A 25,211-nucleotide genomic window follows, 5' to 3' on the forward strand; every position below is an offset into this window, starting at 1 on the left:
CCATCTTCTTAGTCCCATCACCCCACCCCCACCCCACAAACTCATGGTTTTAAGAATCTTGCTACTTACATGTCTTGTACCACTATGTTCTGATGACTCTGTTTCCTCTGTGTCTGGCAGATGTGTGGGTACACCTGTTCCTTTTTGTTCTTTGTGATCCTCACCTTAACCATCCTTCCCCTATCCATGTAGACAGCAGGCATCATCTCCTCTATTTCAGTATCTTGGTAGAAGTCAGAGTGGTCATCATGACCTTGGGTAATGTAAGACATCTACAGTGCTTTAATTCCACTTTAACTACCATGGAATTAAGGGATCTGAGGTTTAGTGAGCGGCATTTTGAATGCTAATCCAGAGAGCTCCAGTAACTCACTAAACTAAAAATCCCAGAATTCCCTTTAACGGAACCATGAAAGTGGAATCATAGCACTGTATTTGTCTAGTGTGAAAGAATTTCAGGGTGAAAGAAAAGCAGATGAAAGCAGGTTGGCTAGAAGTTTTGCTTCTTGGTGTGTCTGTGAAGGTGGTAGTTTGGAGAGGGGGAGGTGCATGAGGAAAGTCCCAGCAGGGGCATCACTGTTTAACTTTCTGCTCCATTTCTTAAACAAATAATCTGGCTTCATAATGTCACCGATTGTATAGAGGAGCCTCTAATCCCACTCCCCTTCCTGGATTGTTTTAAAACAAATTGTTTTATGATTTTTTTCAACATGTTTTTAATTCCTATTTTTGGGAGGAGGGGGTTCATTTAACTTTACACCTTGGCAGGGATTTTTTGGGACAACCCCAGCCCTCTTGTTTTCCCCCTTTTTCTCACCCATTTTTCAATCTTATGCATGGTAGTTTTTTCTGGGTTTTTCGGGCTACGTGGCCATGTTCTAGAAGAGTTTATTCTAGAACATGGCCACATAGCCTAAAAAACCGACAAAAAACTATGGATGCCAGCCATGAAAGCCTTCGACTTCACTTATGCATGATGTTTGTGTGCGGATCCAATGAGTCTCCTAACCTATTTTTAATTTTTATATTAAATTCTGATATGGTGTATTCTATGTGATGGGTGGCTAGTGGACAAAAGTGGCTTTGCTTTTCAGTGCTGTGGTGTCAAGCTCCTTTTCATACAAGTTTGTCTTTTTCATGCAATGGGTTTCTGCTGGCAAAAAAAAGAAGACTGCTTTTTCAAAGTGTTGTGTCTACCCAGCTCTCACACTATCCCTGGACACAGCATCTTGGTCCATTTACTAGCAAAGCTGGTAAATCATGTGCAGCTGTAAGAGATGGTGGTTGCTGCACACCTTTCCCCCCTATATACAATCCTTCTGGACAAAGGTAAGACATGACTGCTCTGTCTAATTGTATGCCAAGTAATTTCAATGAACTTAGGGTTCATATGAACAGGAGGGATCTGAAGGGATCTTTGTGATGGAGGAAAATAGGAAAGCAATGGGATTTGATTTGATCTGCCTCTTGTGACCTCCAGCTCCATCTACTTTTAGTTGTCTGGCCCTTCAACCCCATGTTCCCCATGGGCACCAACCATCACAGAACAGTGTAGATATTCCCATCATTCTACCACTGTTTTATGTGCATTTTTCAAGAACCTTGCAGTTCACCTTGATACACCTTTCAGTTACCAAGCATACAAGAGGGCTCATCACTAATACTTGTACAGTACAATTTTTCCATTCTGTGCAAGTGGATACTTGCATTTCTATAGAAGAATTTGGTGACAAAGAGTGCACAGTCTAAGCCCAAGTGCTATTTGGAGATCCAGAATGACAGAAAATGTTTTTGACAGATCAGGATTTGCACAGGGGTGAACACAGATTGATGTGATAGATAAGAAGGCAGAGAAACAAGCCAGGTATAATTATCTCCAATTCATTCCATTTGTGCTGAATTAAAACATGCACGGTTTTAAAAGAGGACTCCCCAGTTAACTGATTCCTGAATGGCTTGTGTTTCACCACCTAAGTGTTATACTGAACTGGCTGGGAAAGGTTGAGAAATGACTTCCGTCTAAATATCAGAGAGCTGGCAATTTCCCTTTGCTGAAGATGCCATCCAGTGGGTGGATCCCTGCGGGCAACTGAGGTGCATTGTTTGGGCACCTTGTGGCCAAGTACGTTCTATTTCTGTTTAGGGAAACTGAGTCATACCTTTCTGTTTCCTTTGAGGTCTGGTTTTGTGTTCTTCTGCATGTGGTCTGCTTAACCCTAGTAAACCTTTACACTTAGCAACATCAGTTATACATATTACATCTTCCCCACAGTCCTTCCCCATCCTTTGCAACAGCTACCTTTTTGTCTATTTTTCACCACCTAATTGCCTTCTGCTTGCATTTGGAAAGTATGTTTAGAGTGGAAGCTACAAAATGAGAGTGGCATGACTTTGTGTGGGGATGGTCAGAAGCAACTCTGATATATGTAATTATAGGGGTTCTTTGCCACATGTATATTTTTTTCTCTGACTCAGCATGGACTGGCTCCAGCTTTGAGCCATGACAAAAATATTTCTATCAATCATGGATATGATCTGTTTACATGCAGGTTCAGAGTACGTGTAATTAGAACTGACCAGACAAGGAAACATGGGTGAAGCTATGAAACGTGTTCACAGATTCCATTCCACCTAATATTCTATCACAAGTATCTACATGGAATCACTTCCATAAGCAGAGACAGCAGGCTTTATTAAGTAATATTAAGACAGTATAGTTTCACACATCTTTAAATTAAAAATGTTTTTTTTTTCTACTGGTCTATGTTGTTTTAAGTTTATGGTCTTCATACTATAGAAAAAATATCTAATTTTTATGTTACCTTGTGGATTCCACAAAAAGACAATTGTTTTTAAATTAATTATTTGTATTCTACAGATGTGACATGAACCCAGTCCCAGAGCTGTGCATATTGTTCTCTCAGCTGATGCAAGTAAAAGCTGTCCAAATCCACTTAGTAAAACTCTTTATTAGGTACCTTCACACATCTCATAACCTCTTTGTTGTCACAGCTTGGTAAATTACTTTTAAAAATCACATTACCCAAATCTCCCAATCAGCATGGCCACTGCCTATGTTAGCTGCATGGTACAATGGTTTGAGCATTGCATGACTCTTGAGTACAGGATTCAAATCCTTGCTCAGCCATGGAAACTGACTGGGTGACCTTGGCCAAGTCACACTATCAGAGGAAGACAAAGGCACCTGCTGACCAAATCTTGCCAAGCAAACTCCATCATAGGTTCACCTTGTGGCCATCATAAGTCAAAAAGAGGAGGCACATAACAAGAAGATTTCTTAGAAGATTCCACCTAAACATTAGGAAGAATTTCCTGATGATAAGAACTGTTCGACAGTGGGATATACTCCTTCATAATGTGGTGGAGTCTCCTTCTTTGGAGGTGTTTAAATAGAGGCCAGATTGCCATCTGCTGATAGTGCTTTGTGTATTTTTGCATGGCAGGGGGTTGGACTGGATAGCCCTTGTGGTCTCTTCCAACTCTATGATTCTAACAAGACGTCCAAACCACTTTGCATTCAAGCCTAGCTCATAATGGGATTCACTTCAAACCAATGAGCTTTCCCTGCCAGTTCACATCCATCCCAGGAAGATGAGAAAATGATGGCAGGGTAAACCAGCATGAGAAAGCCTGGAGGTTCCCAAATATACACCTGGATGCTGAGATGTTTACAAGGTATGTCCTATCTCAAGGCATCCCCTTCCAGGTAACACTCCACTCAACTCTTCATAATGTTAAGTTACTATGCAAAATTCCATATGCAGCAATTGGACTAGGCCATGGCAGGAAGATATCTGGGCAAGATCCTTTATGATGGACAAAACAAATCGTAAAATTTGAAACAAGTTCAAACATGCTACAATGGGGAACCTTTGCCTATCATGGCACTTTTAGGTACCCTTCTTTGTGTGTGATTCCGAGTGTGAGGCTCAGAGGAAAGAAATCCTTGGCCCCATTCCCACTTACATTTAAACCAGTTTGCAAGTCACCTTTACTCCATGTCGGCTTAGACTACACAAAATATATATGGAGTTGTAGGTTCATATCCCAAGGCTATTGCCTCAAAAACTTCGACAAAGCAGCAAAGATGTCCAGATATCTCTGTATGTACTTGTTTTCTGTACAATGCATAAAAAGTGAAATGCTTGATCTGCTTAGAGAACTTACTATGTAAGGCCTTATGAGACTACCTACAGGTCAGCTTTTCAATCAACTGACTACAGCTCACTTGACGTGCTCTGCTAAAAAGATCAGTTACAAACAGAAGACAGCTGAGATAACAACCATCTTCCTCCTTTTTATGTTGTCTTACCCTGAGAGTTACTCATATCTATGAGTATATATTCATGATCATAACCATTAAACCTAACTGGGATCTGAACTGAAAATGAGGGACTGCTACAAGTGATAATGTAAAAAATATCTTCATGGCAGGATATCCAGTTCATATAACATAAGTAAAAACTTCCCTGCACCATTCAGAAAGTCGCCAGTAGATGTTGCAAATCATTTCAGTAAAGCAATATGACTTTCCTCAGTTTTCAGTGTTTATTTTAAAAAACTTTATCCAGTGAAACAGATCATTTTAGTAATCCGAAGTCACATTTTGTTGCACAGTTCATTGAGTTTTGATCTACAAAAGTTACTCATAGAGGCATTTTGCAACACTATAATTGTTAAATATGTAAACACTATTTCCATGTTGCAGCTCCTTTTCACTCATAGGTTTTTTTTGGGGGGTGGGTGGGTGAGGAAACAGACAAGAAATGGCAGGGACAAAGATTTTTTCCAATGAATCTACTGGAGTTGGCCATTGGGATACCTTTTTGTAACAGCCAATGTGATGTAATGGGACAAAATACATTCCATGCCATTTGTGCCTGAAATATGTTGTAGCTAAATTGGTGTGAGTGCTTGGATCTCAAATAACCCTCCTCCTGCCTTAACAGAGATAAAACTGGAAGAAAGGTGTAACCTGGAATCCTGTCTAGTATTATTTTAATAAAACAGTGAAATGTCTGGTTCATGAAAGTTAAAATATGCAGTTGTTTGGCGGCCAGGGCAAAATTGTGGACTGTGGAAAACAGGGTTCAAGTCCTTGCTCAGCCATAGAAACCCACTAAGAGACCTTGGGCAAGTCACATTCTCTCAGCCTCAGAGGATGGCAAAAACAAACCCTCACTGAACAAATCTTGCTAAGAAAACCCCATGACAGGTTTTTCTTAGGCTTGACATTCAAGATTCCTGGATGAGCTAGACTGGAGACTAAAGACATGGTTATCAATGCCAAGTGTCTATACAGATTTCTAAGTTTGCTGTATTCTAGATGGGGTGGGTAGGGAGAGTAAACATGACTCCACATTATTGTTGCTTCACAATGTGATAGGTAGATGGAAGAAGCCAGTTTTCTTCTGGTAGAACCATGGATGGGGAAATGTAGCAGCTCAGTATACCTGGCCATAATTTTTTCTATCTGTTTTGTATTCTGCAATCTGGCAGTGCAATAGGATGAGAATGCATTGCAGAGTGACTCTGAGACTGATCACAGCAATCTGAAGAAGACACTGTGTTACCTGCTGAAAGGTGCTAAGAACTTGAGGACAAATTTTCAACACAGCATTTGTCAAGTGAGAGACAGCATAAGACAGTGGCTGGAGAGTTGAACTATGGCTCTAGAGACCAGGGTTCAAATCTCAGCTCAGCCATGGGTGATCTTTAAGGCTGAGACTGTGACTTGCCCAAGATCAAGAAAAGTGAAGGCAACCTCACTTTGAACAATTCTTGCCAAGAAAACCTTGTGGTAAGTTTTCCTTAGTGTGCCTATAAGTCTGAAACAATTTAAAAGCACACATCAACCACCATTTGGCAAGTACATGCACAACTGAATAGCAATCTCAGGAAATGCTTCAAGGTACAACACAAAGAAGTGATGTATTCTGTTGCAGTGGACATCCAAGGCCAAAAATCTAGAGGTGGCAGGGCAGCAAGTACCTGCTCAAGGTCTAGCAATTACCAAGTGGAAATAATGGCGTCATGAAAGGCAGGGATGGAAATGCTTTATGCAAATTTCCATAAATAATTAACTGCAAAACAACTAGAAGTATCATTTGGATACACTCATGGCCAAAGAAGGATGGAAATGAAAAGACAATGCTAGAAATCTTCAAATGGAACACTAGATAGAAGGTATTTCTTACCAGTCAATCCATGAAACAAACAGTATATATTTATGGAACAAGAGGAACTCTATATCAATGCCAAGGTGCAGCAACCCCTTAAAATGGTGACATACTGCTATCAGCTAGGATATATTATAAACAACATGAAGCCCTGAAGAGGCTGTGGCACCCATTCCTGGGGCAATGCCACTTCAGAACAGTGATAACCTAAAAATATTTTGAGAACTCAAAAGGTACTCAAGGTATGACAAGAAGAAAAGAAGAGCCAACTCTGGCTGTTTAATAAACATGCATACTATCCTTGTTGCACAGCTTCAAAAGCAGTACACACTTAGAACATGTCTAACCATTGATGACAGGTGGTTGAGTTCAAAGTAAATGCTCACTGTGACACCATGTGATGAGTAAACCAGGAAAGTATGGCATACAAGTGTGGGATTGTTGTAATAAAAACATCAGATTTGCATGGACAGGCATCTTGTATACCATGGGAAACCCAGCTTAGTTAAACAGTGTGGTGAGAACATTGGTTAAACCATATTTCAACTCTGAACAAAATGTAATGGGGAATAATTTTTTACTCTACAAGCCTAGGTCTGGCAAAAGATGTGTTAACCAAGGATCCAACAGACTTTAGCACAATCTGATAAAAGAGGCCATATATTCCTCTGTCCAGACCCTACTGTTCATTCTGCAATAGGGAACCGAAAAAGCAAACAAGCAGATGGTGATGTGGAGAATCTGTTTGCAAGGACCATGCAGCATTAAAATGACATGCCCCAGTTGTCTGTAAGGTGATTGGTATAAAGCCTGGCCCTTCATTGGGGGATCTTTCTCTCAGCAAAGACTACTTTTTTTAAAAAAAGATTTGAGTAGAAAAATGTCCTAGGATACCATTAACATCAGGCCTTCCCACAGAAAAATAACCATGGCCAGAATTCGGTTACAGATATTCACATTTGGAAATGTTACTTATGCATGTAAATGTACTTTTTCACTTCCTCTTGGCTTACTATAAGGCCCAAAGCTGCCTCACATGGGCATTATGTGATTCACAGCAAGCAGGCAGGACTGGAGAAGCATTTGGCAAAATCTACCCCCCCCCCCCAACAACCAGATGCACAATGATAATAGAATTGCTAAGACTTCTGGAGGACCCTCATGGATGTCAGAACTGATTCATCACTGTGCGTCTGGTTATGGGGAGGGAGTAGAGTGAGACCTTCTCTGGTTCTGCCTGCTCACCATGAAGCACAGATGAGAATGGCTGTATGAGGCAGCTTTTGGCCTTTAAAGTAGGTTGGGGGGGGGGTGTATATGGGTCACCATAGTGTTGGTCCACATGAGGATATTTACGCTATGCTGAGGGGATGTTGAATTGAGGCCAACAACTGTTCTCCTCCACAATCTATGATTGGTTCTTACTCGGGGAGACCAAATCAGGTTTTGTTATATGAATTTGAAGCAGCAGTAATATTTTTGTTAAGACACCCAAATGTGTTGGTTAGATTATTTTTATAAAAAAAACTAGGGTTAACATCTACTCAAAGCAAACGGTCCATCATTCATCCAAAAGTACAAGCATGTACTTTCCCAGCCCCAATTGTTTAGCTATTGTGCAATAGCCTTGATTCTGCACCTTACAAGCATTTCTGTGGTCATGGGGCATTTTTACACCCTCCAACACATTTGAATTTCCACAGGATTAGAAAATATCCCAAATATCTCAGTGTAGATTTTTTGTTTGTTTTAATCTTCCTCAATGAGGATTAACAGCAGTTTCCCAGAACAGCAATTCCGAGAGCCAAAATCAAACCTTAATTGTGAAAATGTAGTTTGGATGTACCATGTTTTCATTAGCACAATGGCACTTCCTGGAGTATATCTGTATTTTTTTTAAAAAAAACAGCACGTAACAATAAACAGAATCTAATGTTTGGACAGTAATGAAATAATCTGCAAGGCAATGGGGTAACAATAGTCTGCCAGGCTAGAAACAGAATATTATCTCAAAAAGAGTTGAACAACACCTAACTTTCCATGGGGATGTGTGTATACATCTCTCTTTCTCTCCCTGTGTGTATGTGTGCAAGCATGCGCGCGCACGCGCACACACACACACACACAGACTTTTATCCCACTGATGCCTCCAATTAAACAGAATAAATTCTAGCAAAGTCAGTTCACCAGATGAGGTGAAAATGTACTGAGTATAATTGCTAAGAGTGAGACCCATCTTTCAAATCACCTTCAGGTCTCTCTCAGTTTTCAATTGAAAATGGCGAAAGAAAGAAAGAAAGAAAGAAAGAAAGAAAGAAAGAAAGAATCATAAACTAGGAGTCTATCAGTGGCAATTGCCTATTCACCACAATAGGTTAAATATACCCTCTAATGCTGGGAGCAATCTGAATGTGATTTCTGGATGGTGGAAACAAAAATTCGAGTGCACTCACAGAATCATCTTTCTTATATGAGCTTCTAGCTCACCCCTATTTAAACCAGAATACTGCACCCATCAGACCATGATGCAGCATAGGAATTTACATGTACCTTTGTCCACAGAGGTAGAAAGCCACTCTAGGAACAAAATGTAGCAACCTATTTTTCTCTTCTGGTAAAATAATACTGGGGAAGGTCTCCCATCCTATGTTAGCCTTCCCTACTCCGGATCCCTCCAGATGTCTTAGATGCCCAGATATCATTAGAGGGGTGTGGGGCATGCAGATCACACTAGGTGACATCTCAGAGTGGGGTGTCTGTCTTCCAGTGTAGATTGTACTGCTGTGTCTCTCCACTGATAGACCAGGACTCCCAAAGACTGAAGGTCCTGGGAAGGACAGTCTACCCACCTGGAGGCAGCCAATACTTTTGGCATGCCATGGCAAGCTCTTGGAGGCCTCTCCTGTCACCAAATGACAACTGGGCCCCTTTGGGCATTACAAACAAGGCAAATAGACAGAACAATCCAGAACATGGACAGTCCTTTTGGGTGCCCTGGTCTACCAACCATCAATGACAACTAGGTCAGATCATTTCTCTTCCAGAGCAGCCCCATCTTCTCCTGAGGGAGCACTGTCCTGGAAGCTCCAAGCCTGGGGTTGACAGCGTGATGCACTAAACTGGGACGATACTAATTAGTGACATCACTGCTTGACTACAATACCCATCAGTTTTATCCACTGTTGGCCATAGCCAGGAACAAGGGAAGTTAGAGCCCATACAACTGGAAAGCCCTAGCCAATATTTCTTTTGCCTAGTCCAATAAAGTGCCATATGGTGGTAATGGGTAGAATCAATAAAAGGCATTCCCAATGTGGGGTATAATAGTTGGTTAGGTATCATGAAGCCCTTGTGGTCTGGATGAAAATATGGCATTCCTCACCAACACTGCGGAATGGGAGGTGGGGAAAGGATCCAACTGGCAGAGGGTATGCAAATTCATAAAACAAAACAGCTCTTCTTCTCTATAGTTGTGTCATGGTTAATCACCCATAAACTCCAATCAGAACTATTAACATAACCACTCAGGCATTAAATTACCTAAATGGAAGCTTGCTTGCCTTGATTTTTCAGTTGAAGTAGGCCATTTGTCACCAACACTGAAAAATGAAGGTTGACATCTCCCCTCTACCTTTAAACACCCATCTTCAATTATCTGAATTATCTTTTGTCCCCTCTCCTCCTCTTCTGCCTTTATGACAAAGCAGTGATTAGATCCACCTATGCCATCTCCCCACATCATGCATCAATAAGGCACTGGACTTCATATATTTGCAGCATTGAAGAGAAAACAAGAATGGAATAAAAAGACATAAAGCAAGCAGACAACAGACATGCATAGTCATGCAACAGACAAGCTTCTGGAACAATGTTTTCTAATTTGCGAAATAAGCCAATTTAAATGGCACCATGTGGTTCCAGGTTATTAATTCTCACTGATGTCCAAATCAAACTTGTTCAGTCTGAAAAATAAAAATAAAAATAAGGATGGGTGGGTAGGTGTGTGTGCGTGTGTGTGGAATACAAACATAGACATTTTCCTCTATGTAGTCACGTAAGTGTGAAATACAGCTTGAAATGAGAGAATCAAATGGAGTTTTCTTAGAACTGTTTTTTGTTTAATTACTGCTGTGAAAATTACTATTAAAGTGCAGAGAAATATTTCTTAAGAAATGCTTCAACTGTAAGAGTAATTGCCTTTTTTCTGATTATGTTCAAAGACATTTTTTTCACTTTGATAGTGCTTTCTCTCATTTCTTTCTCTTTCTAGATCAGTCACATTGGTTAGCTTACCCTAAGAGGGAGCACATTGTATGATTACATTCTAGTGTTATACAGCCAGATTTGACTATGTTACCATGTTACAATGATGGCAAGTGAAGACAATTAAAAGTGAGAACAATATTTTCTACGTTAGTCACAACTAATCAGGAATCACATAAGCAAATGTAATGATGTTATAAAGCTACTGTATATATTCATGTATAAGTCTAGAAATTTTAGTCAAAAAATTGACCCCAAAAAACCTGGGTCGACTTATCCACAAGTCAATGTAAATACTGTACTCTTATACAGTCAGCCCTTCTTATACACGGATTTTTTAATACACGGATTCAAGCATCCACAGTATGAAAATGTTCAAAAAAAGTATAAATTTCAAATATCAAACCTTGATTTTCCATTTTTGTAAGGGACACCATTTTGCTGGGTCATTATATTTAATGGGACTTGAGCATCCACTGATTTTGTTATCCGTGAAGGATCTTGGAACCAAAACCCCAGTGTATAACAAGGGTCCACTGTATATATATAAAAAAGGAACCATCACCTTCCTCTGAATAAAGTGATAAAGGGCGAGAGCTTAGTCCACTCTGGGAGCACCAAAAAGCAGCATGGATCCTCTCTACTCTCTCATCCATCCAGCCTTCAGGATGGACACAAACAGTTATGCCTGCCAGAATTTTCTAAGTTCTTTGGCATTATTTTCCTTTGTATCATCCTTTACATCCTTTGTTACATGCCTCTAAGTTTTACCCTCGACTTATCCACGGGTCATATCAAAATCCATAATTTTGGCCCCAAAGTCTGCCCTTAACTTATACATGAGGTCGACTTATAGTCGAGTATATACAGGTAGGTATTTCATTATGATGGCAACACCACTGAGGAAAAGTCAGTTCTAACAAATAAAAAGCAATGCAAATGAAAAGTGAACACCAGCGAGGAAATTAATGAAAAATAATTTTTAAAATGGAATGCTGAAAAAAACTTTCTCATATATGTGAGTATTTTTAGTTCAGTCTTCCTTACTATTGATGCATAAGTGTAATTGTCATATCCATACAAACCTCCCTGTGCTACCATGGGCACATACCAGTGATGGCATAATACAAAGACAAAACTTGTCTTTGTGAACAATTGTTACAAAACCCCTCAGCTTGTTTAACTGATGTAACACTTCAAACAGAGCAGATTACTGAGATCAAATAAAAGGAGTTTTCCCCCCTCAAAATACAGTGAAACAATATCGAGCAGCAAAGTCCAGAGATGTCATTTTCATGCCGAATGGGGGGGAAAAGATAGGCTAACTTGTTAACATAGGCATAAGAACAACTTCCATAATGCCTTGGAATGAAATTACAAAGCAAATAGGTAGCCTGGTATGCTCCCATAAGGCCTACTTTGATTACATAGCTCTCAAGATACTCCATCAGTTATCTGCTTCCATAGTCAAATAGAGAGTCATCTTCCTTGGCCAACAGCCATATGTTAGTCCAAAGTAATTTGATTAGGAATGAAATGCTCACTGCTGTTTCTCACACAAAACTTGGAAGGTTTTCTTAGATTCAGTTTTCCATGGCTTCTAACTACACTCACCATCATCACTGGTATGTGGCTCCGTGCCGTTGTCATGGTCTGCTTCTTCAATGGTACCTGGTTCGCTGTGCGGGCTGTCACTGGAATTAAATTGGGGCAAATAACACATTAAAAATAGGGAGGAAAGAATGGCTAATTCCTTGCTGCTCAGTAAACATAGGGAATTTGGGTTTACAAAAACTGTGTTTCAGAATTACCAAAGCACTACCTGTCATACCAAACACAAATTTCTACAAACCTGCATATTCCTCTACAAGTTCCATGCACTTAAAATTGTTTGAGTGCTATGCAATCAGAACTCCCTGCATACCTTAGTAGCAGCATTTACATGTATTCTGTTACTCTAGTTAGGAGATCCAAGGTCGCTATGAAACAAATTTGGCACAAAATACTTTGTTCTCTGAGGAAGAATTTTCACCACCACCACAGCTTCCTCCCCATAATCTTTCCCCAATCTGTTACCTGAGCCAAAAGACTCACCTTGGATTATGGCAGGTCAGCCCTGACACCTGATTTCTTCTAGATTTATTAGAGAAGAGTCCTGCAAAACTATCACAATTAGGTCCAGGTCCACATCTGAAAATTTCACAAAATTATACAAAAACCTAGACCTACATGTTGCTTGGAATTTGTGTTTCCCCCTAATTTGTAGGCCCTTCTAACTCTAAGATTCAATGTTTCTATGCCTCTATGATTGTAACCTAATACCACTTGATCATTAGGTCTCAAAAGTAGGTGTGTGTCAGGGAGCAGTTATACACCAGCTTCAAAAAATTATAAGGGGATAGTTCTCTTAACACTGTCAACTAAATGAATAATAAACTGCAATTAATGTATGTGATTTGGAAGTACAAACTTGATTGCATATATCTTTAAAGATAACACTCTCAACAGCCCTATGTAAAAGTGTTTTTATTGTTAGTGCTTTAGTTTGCATTTACTGATGTAATATGTGGGTGGGTGGGGGGGAGGGTTGCCAGAAAGAAGGAGTGAGCAAGTAGTCAGGGGAAAGTGGCATTGGAAGAGACTGGCATATTTTCAGCCCTTCCTATTCTCCAAGAGGAATGGTAAATAGGCCTCTCAATGGCTATCAGGTGGAATAGCAATATGGATCCTGCACGTTCAGAGGCAATGTACCACAGAAAACAGGTTGATGGCCAACAATGACAAGTTTGTAGTGTTCCCAGAGGCATCTCATTAACATGGTGGAGAAACAGGATAAAACACTATATGGGCCTCTTTAGAAAACTTAGTTTTTGGATTGCAACTCCAGAATCCCCTAGCCAGTGAAGACACTGGTCATGCTAGCCTGGAGAATCTGGGAAATGCAATCCAAAACAATAATATTTATCTGAGCTCTGGGTGTACATTTGGTGTGGATGAGGATCTCCTTATGCCTTCAAAGTAACCAAAAGTCAAAAAGGTCCATTTGGTTTCATGGTTTTCAGCATTATTTCAGACCCATTTCAGTATGGAAAAGGCTTAAAAGGAAAAGCTGTGATTCTTCATGCTGCATGCTTCTGTGGGTTCTGTACATTAACTTCACCCATTTTGGTCCAAGGAATATCACAGCAACATCTCACAGCTTATATCAATAGCATTTGTCAAACAGGAGTCTTCTATTTAAATAAGAGAAATCCCTAATGTTTTCAAGATGCTCGAAGCACATTTGATTCTGACGTTCCTTACCAGTACTCTTCCCCACCAGTCATGCATTTTTCATAAACAGGTCCTTCGAGCTCCCTGAGACTGGGGAAGATGGCTTCATGATTGATTATGATGGTTTTGATGACTTCATTGACATGAGCCTGGCAGGACACTGGATCTTGCCCATCTGGAATATGCATCAACGTTGGTCCAAAGCAGATGGCCAGGTTATAGGGATCCATCATGTTCTCATCACTGTACTGTGACAAGCTGCAAATACAAGCAACCCACAGCTACCACACCAAGCCATCAGCTACTGACCCAGAGTGCTCTGCAGGCATTTCCTGCAGCTGAGCCAAAAGTTATCCATTATTGTTAGTGACAGTTCAAGTGTCACTCCTCCCTTCTTGCCATCCTAAAACAGGATTGAACAAGAAAGGACTGAAAGGGAAGGAAATTTAAAGGTCTTTTAAAAAGTAAACAGCTAGTGAAGGGACTCACTGGTTGAGGAAAGCGAAGAGATATCTCATGACAATGATGACAGCTCGTGGCAAAGTAATAATGATTTGCTGAATCTGATGCACTCTTTCTGCAAGGTTTTCAATTTCTGTAAGACAAGAATTTGCAACAGCCCATTAAGACCAAACACCATACCTACACATACACACACAATAACTAGACAAACTCTTGAGAAGTTTTGCTTGTTTCAATTATATGCATGTAGGAGGGCAAGGAAACCTCATAACCAGTCTTTGATTCATTGCACCTATTATTATATTGTGAGAAAGATTCTTTTCTTTACACACCAGGGGCCCTTTAACACTACACAATTATATTTTAATTTCAGTTTAATTGCCACAGCTGAACCCTGTGGAATCCTGGAATTTGCAGCTGAGGAAGGAGTAACCAAACTACAGGCCCTAACAGACAGGCCAAAATAAAGCTGCTTCAGGGCACTTTGGAGGTATGCAGTTTAAATGACACACACATCTTAAGAGGCCAGAAGCTGCGCCAAAGCTGCGCTCCAGTCCTTAGGAATGGAGTGTAGCTTTGGCACGGCTTTTGGGCTCTTAAGATGTGTGTGTCATTTAAACTGCATACCTCCAAAGTGCCCTGAAGCAGCTTTATTTTGGCCTGTCTGTTCGGGCCCTACAAATCTCAGGATTCCATATCATGGGCAGATAGCAATTAAAGTGGAATCATAGCACTATAACTGTGTAGTGCAAAATGTACCCAAGTCAATCTTTTCAACTAATTGGTGGGCTCCACCCCAACAAGAACACCATAGTCTAACAACAAAGGTAAGATATTTTGTATGCATTTTACCATATCCACAGAAAAGGAAAGAACATAGAATGATAGAATCATAGAGTTGGAAGAGACCACAAGGGCCATCCAGTCCAACCCCATTCTGCCATGCAGGAACTCACACTCAAAGCACCCCTGACAGATGGCCATCCAGCCTCTATTTAAAGACGTCCAAAGGAGGAGACTCCACCACTCTTTGAGGGAGTGTGTTCCACTGTCAAACACCTCTCACTGTTAGGAAATTCCTCTTAATGTTGAGGTGGAATTTCTTTTCCTGTAGTTTGAATCCAATGTTCTGGGTCTTATTCTCTGGACCAACAGAAAACAAGCTTGTTCCATCCTCAATATGACACCCCTTCAAATACCTAAACAGGGCTATCATATCACCTCTTAATGGTCTCACAATTAAAAGTTGCAGGAGGGCAGCTCAGTCATAAACGGTGCACAAAAAGCTGCTAGTTCAACAGAAAGCCAATTAAAAGTAAGACTTATTCATATGCAAGTATGATGGAACATAACAGCCTCACAAAATCATACAAAATGCATATCTGCTCCAGCACACTGTTTTCAATTATAGCCAGCCAGATTATTCTTGGGACGTTTGCAAGAAGGACATAATGGCAATAACTTTCTCCCACTGTTTTCCCCCAGAGACTGGTATCCCCACAGGTGCAGAATCCTGTGGAAGCAAAACTCCATAGCCTGAAAAACCCAGAAAAAACTACAAAACTCCATAGTTTAACAGGCACTTTGTGACAAACTCCCTTCTTCTGTAAAGAGTATAAACAAATCAAGGAAATTAGGGTTTTTTTTCTAGATAAGTGCATCTTGCCTCAGAGTAATCTTATAGTTTAGTTCAGCTACATTTCCCTCTGGCAGCCTTACAATATTAACACAGGGTGGGGGTGAGTTGTGCATTAACAGGTATTTAAACAAAATAAAGAATAATTTCATATTCCTTTTATAACTTTTATATTATTTTTAATATAGATAGACAGACAGACAGACAGACAGACAGACAGACAGACAGACAGATCAATCCATGCTGCTTGGGGGCCATAATGTTCTTCAAAGTAGAGGTCAATAAATGAGAAATATTTGTTAGAAATATATGTTGATCTCTTATCTGGAATTACAGAATCCAACATGTTCCAAAATTCAAAATTGTCTGCATGTGTCGCTGAGATACTGGCAGCTATGTTTTCTGATGGCTGAATGTGTACACAAACTTTGTTTCATGCATAAAATTATTATAATATTGTGTATCAAATTGCCGTCAGTCTGTGTGTAAAAGGTATATGGAAAACACAAATTAATTTCATGTTTAGACTTGAGTCCCATTTCCGAGATCTCTCTTTATGTACATGCAAAGTTTCTAAAATCCAAAACACTTCTAATCCCAAGCAGTTCAGCTAAGGGAAACTCAGCCTTTATAAGCACTTTAGACACAGGGGTGCAGTTATAACTGATCCACCTACCATCTGATTATGACCCTAGTGTAACATTTTCAATTCACAGTTATTCACATTTGTTACTGTCTCCCACACAAGAAAAGTTTTTATGTTAATTCTATAATCTTCACTCCAACCAATGCTAACAGCTAGCCTTCTGCTGGTTATGAGAGTGGAAGACAGAGACACTGCCTTCCTAACCAACCATGCAGCTAGCAATGGATCATGTGGCACTGCAGACTTCTGAAGTATGCAAATGCCCTGCGACATGAACAACACTAAATGCTGCCAAAAGCCATTCAACATAAGTTAGCATGAGCCAAAGGAAATCAAATCAGCTTTCTCTTGTGCTACAGTTCAAGATCTAAAGAGAAAAAGGCTGCTCTGCACTGTTAGCCTTTCTCTCTTTCTTGGCACATGAAGTGATAAAGGCCATTCTCTGGCTCCTACTTTTCTTGATTTTTTGTCCTTGCACATAATTTTAGATAAGAGGAGGACAGCAGTTGGGCTGAGGAGCTCTTAGACAATTTACTCTTCTGTTTAAATCAGAGCTCAAATAGAGCAAGGATATGTAGCATGGTGCTTTCCAAATGCTTTGAACCATAATTTCCACTATCCTTAATAAATTGTCATGTTGGTTGTGGATTATGGGGGATGTAGTTCCAAACATGTGGACACACAACCTAAATTTGTTATATTGAAAAATATGCACATGCTTGCACATGTACACACAGGCGTTTGTAACATAACCATGATTTCTAGTGTGGTATGTTCCTTTATCATAGAATCATAGAGTTGAAAGAGACCACAAGGGCCATCCAGTCTAACCCCCTGTATGAGAGCCAGTGTAGTGTAGTGGTTTCAGTGTTGGACTATTTATTTATTTACAGTATTTATACCTCACCCCTCAGTCCTAAAGGCTCTCAGAGTGGCTTACAATTATTATTACAGTGCGCCCACATCATACACAAGCGCACTTTACGTGGCTTACACTGAAAGCCACACGGGGAGGAAGGGGCGGCACATCCCATAGGGATTAATTTAAATGGGCTCGAGCATGCGCAGAATTTGCTTTACGCGGGGGAATCCAGAACAGATCCCCCACATAAAGCAAGGGCGCACTGTATTTTTAATTAGATGGTTCCCTGCCCTCAGGCTTACAATCTAAAAAGACATGACACAAAGGGATAAGGGAATGGTGGTGGGGAAGGTATTAGGTCCAGCAGTTTTTCTCTCCCTCTGAGGCCTGGACCATGGCAGATAAACTGGAGAGGGGGCTCTGCTGGTTCAAGTCCCATTCAGCCACAGAAACCCACTAATGCAAGCATGACCTTGAAAAAGTCATATTCTCTTAGCCTCAGAGGAAGGCAAAGGCAAATCCTCTCTGAACAAATCTGTCAAGAAAACCCTGTGCCTTAGAGTCACCATAATTTGAAAGTTACTTGAAGGCACACAATAGCATGTTTCTGTTCAGTAGTCCAAGGCAGTCATACATTATTTGGCAACCATTTCTTTAGTGGCTTGACTAAAATACATTACTATTCTGGAAGATTGTACAGAGCAGCTAGATGGATACTAAGGTCCTCTGGAAGAAATCTACTACAGCCAAAAAAAATCTAGGCTAACATCAGTCTCCCAGAGGGCCTTTTCTACTACTGCTCCAAAACTATGGAACGACCTGCCGGAGGAGATCCGTCACATTCCCACTCTGACAGCTTTTAAGAAAGCACTTAAGATGGATCTCTTCCGGCAGGCCTTTCCAACTTAGTTACCCTCCCCAGATATAGAGATATCTATCCCCTCATCTGTCTATTCTTCCCTGCCTATCTTTCTGCCTATTTTTTCTGTTTAATGTCCTTAATGTTTTTAATGTTTTTATACTATTACTGTTTAATTCTGTTTTAGTACTGGGAATGCAGGTGGGGGGATGTCTAGGGTTTGATTTTTCCCCCCTCTAACTCTATTGTAACTTGATGTATTTTATTGTTGTAACCCACCTGGATTCTTTGTGATTGGGCGGGCTAGAAATAAATCCCTATTATTATTATTATTATTATTATTATTATTATTATTATTAGGAGCTAGAGAATAATGTGTGAACTACTAAGTATTTGATGGTACTTGAGGGCAAGGGCAAAAACCTCTACCCAATGAATTGATTATATGTATCATATAGAGAGAGCCAGTGTGGTGTAGTGGTTTGAGCATTGGGCTATGATTCTGAGATCAGGGTTTGACTCCCTGCTCATCCATGGAAACTCATGGGTTATCTTGGGTGAGTCAATTATATTGAATTGTAAAGGCCCCTTCCTAAACAGCAAATCCCAAGATTCCACAGGAGGCAGCCATAGCAGTTAATGTGGAATAATAGCATTATAACAGTGTAGTATGATATGGTATGGCAACTTACTTGGAAATGGACTGTGTTGAAATCAATGGCTCTTTAAACATAAATGACTAGAATACCCACAGGCTTCAGATGAACTGAACTATCTCAAGTAGGCTAAAAAAAAAAAAAAAACAAACCCAAAAAACAGTGAAGAAGAAAAGAATAAAAACCATTGAGGAAACATTGTTGTCCAGCCCCGAAATAGTAATCTGAAATAATACAGACTAGCATCTGAATACATGAGAAATTTTACAATTTTAAGAGTAAAAATGGAACTTCAATGTCCTGAAAAGGGGAGTGATATGAGGGAAGTCATTGTGGTCTGAAGTAACCTCAGGTCACACTGGATAAGATGCAAACTGTCCAGTAATTGTCAGCTAAGACTTAAATAAGCAAGCACTTCCTTAACTTTACATCCTAAGACCTTGAAAAACAAAAGAGCACAATATGCAGAATCTAAGAAGCTGGTTTTATTATAAGACATTTACTGTACTTACTTATAGTAGAGATCAAGTCTTGAAACCTTTCCTTAGGAAAGAGTGGGTTTTCCAATCCCCGGAAATACAGCTTTAAGACCCCAGCAACAGAATTGATATCACGTTCATTTTGATCATCAGCAAGAGGATCTTCACCTGCATAGTGAAAAGATTTATTTCTAACATTAGATTCTACTTCCATTTTAGGTAAGACCAAAGTCTAGAGATAACTAGTTGACAAGATGTCGACAAGCTGAAGTTTGACCAGAGGAGGTGACCAAAATAGCCCAAGTTCTGGAAAACATGCCCTGTGAAGAGAGACTTAGAGAGCTGGGTATGTTTAGCCTGGAGAAGAGCCAGTTGAAAGGTGATATGATAGCTCTGTTTGAGTATTTGAAGGGTTGTCATATTGGGGATGGAGAAAGCTTGAGACTAGGACACGAAACAATGGATACAAGCTACAGGAAAAGAGATTCCACCTCAATACTAGGAAGAATCTCCTGGCCCGTTACAAATGGGCAGTTTTGTGCGCGCAGAGCACGCACTAGGGTTAGAAAGGGGTGGTGCTTCCGCACCACCCTAACCCTAGTGCGCGCTCCGCATGCACAAAATGGCGATGGCCGTTCCACACGGCCGCCGCCATGAGGACGTCACAACCGCGCCTCCTCTATATGGGGCGGTGCGGAAGTGACGTCCTCGCTCCGCGCCAGGGCGCCTAGTGCGCCCTTAACACGGAGCAGGAAGGAGCTCCGTTTCGGAGCTCCTTCCTGGTTTGATCCGCTGGGCGCAGCCTTCACACAGCTGAGCCCAGCGGACCAAAGGAGAAAGGGGCTAAGCGGCCCCTTTCTCCTCCTCCCCGCCGCCGCGGGGTGTCCTTGGGGCTTGAAGCCCCAGGGACATCCCTTTTAATGGAATGGTGTTTTTATCTTTTTTATCTGCTTTTCATTTTTTAATTATGTTTCAACTGTGTATTACATTATTTTAATCTTGTGTTTTTAACTGAACTATCATGTAATTGTTGTTGTCTTCCGTATAATTTTAAAACTATATCCTTTTTTAAAAAAATCTTTCTTAGCTGCCCTGGATGCTGTAGAGGGAAAATGGTGGGATATAAATTAAAGAATTAAAGAAATAGAAAATAATTATTTCCTAACTGCAGTAACAATGGTTTAACTAAACTACATTGCAATCGTAACTTGAAAAGAGATCACTTCTTTTGCGGTGCAACTATAACTTTTAGTTAATTTTATTATTACTGGTGTATGGCCTTACTAAATGGTAGAAGAGGAATATCATCACCACTTCAAATATTGGTTCATACTACATCTTATGCTCAGTTGTGGGCATTGATCAGATGTGAGGTCAATGAAAAAATAGTGTTTTATACTTCATGTCAATGTTTTGTAGCATTTGGGTTTTTTAAAATAGGAACTAAAACTATTTAATTTCTTTCAACGAGTAAAGTTACTTTAATATTAATAATAATAATAATAATAATAATAATAATAATAGATTTTATTTTTATCCCACTTTTCCGCGATGATCAAAGCGGCATACAGATTAAAATTTCAACATAAAAATACATACATATCGATAAAAACAATGTAAAAAATATCACATTAAAAGCTATTACACAGCCATCTTGGTTGAATTGATCCAAAAACATTGCGAAAATCGTTACACAATAGGGGGAGAGGGCATAATATCACATTTCATGAGGGGAAAGCTTAGTGAAAGAAAAAGGTCTTAAGGTTCTTTCTGAAAAGGTCCAGGGAGGTGGTGGAATGGAGCTCGTCAGGAAGATTGTTCCACATTTTTGGGGCCGAGATGGAAAAGGCCCTTTGCGAGGTCGCCGCATATTGCGCAGTTGGGACCTTCAGCAGATTCTTCCCTGCTGACCTGAGTGTGTGGGGTGGATTATATGGGGAGAGGCAGTCCTCCAAGTACCCTGGGCCCAAACCATTTAGGGCTTTATAGGTAATTACCAACACCTTGTATTGGGCCCGGAAGCGAATAGGCAGCCAATGGAGATCTTTCAAGATAGGTGTTATATGGTCTGCCCTGGAACAGCCAGTGACCAATCTCGCAGTCATGTTCTGCACTAATTGAAGCTTCCGGGTTTGGTACAAGGGTTGACCCATGTAGAGCACATTACAGAAATCCAATCGAGAGGTTACCAGAGCGTGTACTACAGCTTCAAAGTCCTCCCGGTCTAAGCAGGGTCGCAGCTGGAGTATCAGCTGAAGCTGATAACAAGCGCCTCTGACCGTCGCATCCACCTGAGATGTCAGTTGGAGCGATGAGTCTAGAAGCACTCCCAAGCTGCGAACTGAGTCCTTCAGGGGGAGTGTGACCCCATTCAGGACAAGTGGACAAATTGCACCACCCGGGCCTGGGGAACCTATCACTAGTACTTCCATTTTCTCTGGATTCAGGCTGAGTTTGTTTTCCCTCATCCAGCCCATTACTGACTCCAAGCAGTCATTTAGAGGAGAGATGCCATTCCTAATCACTGCATCAGTCAGGTACACAGAGAAGCAAATCTGGGTGTCATCAGCGTACTGATAACACTGCGCCCCGTGTCTCCAGATGATCTCTCCCAGCGGTTTCATGTAAATGTTAAATAGCATGGGGGACAAAATAGCTCCTTGAGGGACACCAGATGTAAGCGCCCTCTTATCGGAGCAGACATCCCCCAGCTGCACCATCTGCAATCTACCCGAGAGGTAGGAACGGAACCACTGGAGCGCAGTGCCCCCGATACCTAACTCCCTCAGGCGTTCCAGAAAGATACCACGGTCAATGGTATCGAAAGCCGCTGAGATGTACAAAAGCACTAAGTGGGACACGCTTCCCCTGTCCATGCCCAGACAGAGATCATCGACTAAGGCGACCATGGCAGTCTCAACTCCATAGCCCACCCGGAAGCCAGTTTGAAATGGGTCAAGAAAATCTGTTTCATCCAAGATCGCTTGGAGTTGGAAGGCAACTTTAAAATTGACACTATAATGTCAACTACATAGTGTAACTATTTACTTCATAAAAGTAACATTATAGTCTTTCAAAGGAAAATATTGTACACCATAGTAGCAAAAAAGACTCTGAAAAGATAGTGAGAATGTTATCTCTTTTATGAAGCCCAATGTGTGTTATCACCTGATGTTCTTTCAGCCACCCTCTGTGGAGATCATTTATGTATGCAACACCACTTAACAAAGGGAACATGTAATTGGCATACAATAACTAACCACTGTGAGGCGCAGTGGTTAAATGCCTGTACTGCAGCCACTCACTCACAAACCACAAGGCTGTGAGTTCAATACTAGCCAGGGGCTCACTGTTGACAGCCTGGCATCCTACTGAGGTCACAAAAATAAGTACCCAGCTTGTTGGGGGCAATTAGCTTACACATTGTAAACCACTTAAGGAGGGCTTGAGTGCACTGATAAGGAGTATAGAAATGTACTTGTCATTGCTATTGCATATAAATATAATACAACATATCAGATTTAGACTTAGTCATGCTTATTTTGATTGTCCCATCAAAATAAATGGGACAGTCTAGTCATAACTAACTCAAACTGTTGATTTTCATGGTTCTATGCCTTACTAAGTTTAGCTCTGTCCCACTCAGTGTGTGAGTAAACCTACGGCAGAACATAACGGCACAAATGTGCATCAGCGTCCATCTGAGCAATGGGTCTGGGAAACAGTAAAGTTGGTTAGGTTTATCTGTACCTGAATCTGTAAAGTTAGGACTAAATAGACCGGCAAAAGGGGCGGCTTGAAGGCACCCCTTCAGAGGCTGAATTGGGGCTGCTGTAACCGTATGCCCAAAAAATGAGCGGTAATTGCCATTCCCTTTTCAGGCAGCAATAAGCCAGCTTTTCCGCCTGTACCATGACCAGAAGCCAACTTCATGACACTCAGGCAACATGCAGAGTGTGAATGGCTGGGTGGCTTCCAGGCAGCTTGAGAATGTGCGGCATGTAAACACCATGCTCCCAAGCCACCTGGAAGGTGGCACAAAGGGGCGATCTGTTTTACCCCTTAGGTTTATCTGCTTTATTTGTAGATGTGAACACATTCTAATTTCCCCCTTTATTAAACTCATTTTGTCTTAATGAAACCCAGAGAACAGTGCCCCTTCCCATGTTGTTAGACTATAGTTCCCATCAACCATGATCATTAGCCATACTGACTGTACTGTTTCGAGCTGGAATCCAACAATATCTGGAGAGCCTAAGGCTCCCTGTTCCTAATACAAGCAGACTGGAATGGTGTCATGTAAGAATTTTATAAAGAAGCAGAGAGAGAAACTTCATTTGGCACATTGTAATGGCATTTCTCTTCATGGTTATACCCATGTTGTCTTATCAAACCTGGATCACTAAAAACAAGTTTTGATAGTTACCCTGGAAAAATCCTTGAACCCTGATCAAGTTCAACCTTCCTCATAGGCTTTCAAATTACCTTCTGAAAGACCTAGAAATTGAGTACATTGGTGGCGCAGTGGTTAAATGCCTGTACTGCAGCCATTCACTCAAAACCACAAGGTTGCGAATTCAAGACCAGCAAAAGGGCCCAAGCTCAACTCAGGCTTGCATCCTTCCGAGGTCGCTAAAATGAGTACCCAGACTGTTGGGGGCAAATTAGCTTACTTGCTAATTAAGCTTACTTGCTGTTCACCGCTATGATCTTTGGAATAGCGGTATATAAATAAAACAAATTATTATTATTATTATTATTATTATTATTATTATTATTATTCTGGCATGGAAAATTAAAAGTACTGTATCCCATTGCCACCTTTTAAAACTGATACACTCAAGAGATTGGTCAAAACAAATTCTAGACAAAACAAATACTAGAGTTTGCACATTAGACAAACTTGAAAGGAAAACAGTACCAAGTAAACTTACAAAAATCACAGGATACTCACATACCTCTCTCAAATGAGTTCTTGATATCATTGACTTCAACCTGAGATCCAGGAACTCTAAAAATACCCTGTTGTTGTAGACCTAAAATAAACAAATAGTAGAAATGAAGACCTATTGTAGGGCATGCTAGTGGGGCTTTCAGAGTAATTATACATGGCATGTACAAGTATATCCAATTATACTTTGTATATAGGAATAATCACAGCTTGAGAAAGTTACTTTGCCCAGGTTGGGCAGGGGATTCTTCCAGTGGCAGTACTCAAAAGTACCTTTCCTGAGCTCAAGATAAATGGCAGCAGGGCAGGGGATGGGTGTCCTGAGCCCTTGTTAGATATCCCTTCTCTCTGTTGATCCAAACTTTTGCAGTGAAAGAAAAGATTCAGCTATACAAGTGATAATCAGTTTATCTCTCTTTCCAAATATCTCTTTGCAAAGGTATAATGCCAACATTTTAAACACTTCAGTACTAGGGTAGGCAAGGTTAGTTTCAGAAGTTACATCTTTTCACTAAGGCTTTCTCCCACCCTATGTAACTGTGTCCAAGTAAGCTGAAAATGTCTCAGATGCCTTAACATCATCTGAACTGTCCTAGAATAAATGCTGATCCTTCAGCACCAACATGGTTGACGACATGCTGCAGTAGGTGAAAGGGCTGCACGCAATATCTCCCACAAGCACAATTTACACAATTTGACCCATTAGTACTCATACAGCCCAAGTAGTTATCACTCAGAAAACATTCTGGTTTCGATACTAAATCAATCATAATTATAAACAGCTTTAATTAAGACTTGGATCCATCTAATCTCACAGTTTACAGGAAGAGGATGACATGAACTTACCATATAAATTGATGTACCGAATACAGCTTTCAACCACAAGTGGAATAGCTTGTCCTGAATCCTTTAAATCAATATCAA

General features: G+C 40.6%; 1 protein-coding gene across 2 annotated transcripts in view; it reads right to left on the reverse strand.

Annotated features, from left to right (window-relative positions):
- LOC149321366 (SLIT-ROBO Rho GTPase-activating protein 3) overlaps positions 1–25,211 on the reverse strand; it is a 264,346-nt gene that overhangs the window by 17,551 nt on the left and 221,584 nt on the right. For both annotated transcript variants that reach the window (XM_089520382.1, XM_089520374.1), the window contains exons 13-18: positions 25,134–25,194; positions 24,295–24,372; positions 19,370–19,504; positions 14,226–14,331; positions 13,767–13,994; positions 12,078–12,157 (exon numbers count right to left, since the gene is read on the reverse strand). In XM_089520382.1, coding sequence (XP_089376508.1) covers positions 12,078–12,157; positions 13,767–13,994; positions 14,226–14,331; positions 19,370–19,504; positions 24,295–24,372; positions 25,134–25,194 — 688 coding nt within the window. The remainder of the gene's footprint in view (positions 1–12,077; positions 12,158–13,766; positions 13,995–14,225; positions 14,332–19,369; positions 19,505–24,294; positions 24,373–25,133; positions 25,195–25,211) is intronic.

The sequence above is a fragment of the Sceloporus occidentalis genome, unplaced genomic scaffold (genome assembly GCF_023333645.1).
Source record: "Sceloporus occidentalis isolate IW3139 unplaced genomic scaffold, rSceOcc1.0.p SCAF_1, whole genome shotgun sequence".
In the NCBI taxonomy this organism is placed as follows: domain Eukaryota; kingdom Metazoa; phylum Chordata; class Lepidosauria; order Squamata; family Phrynosomatidae; genus Sceloporus; species Sceloporus occidentalis.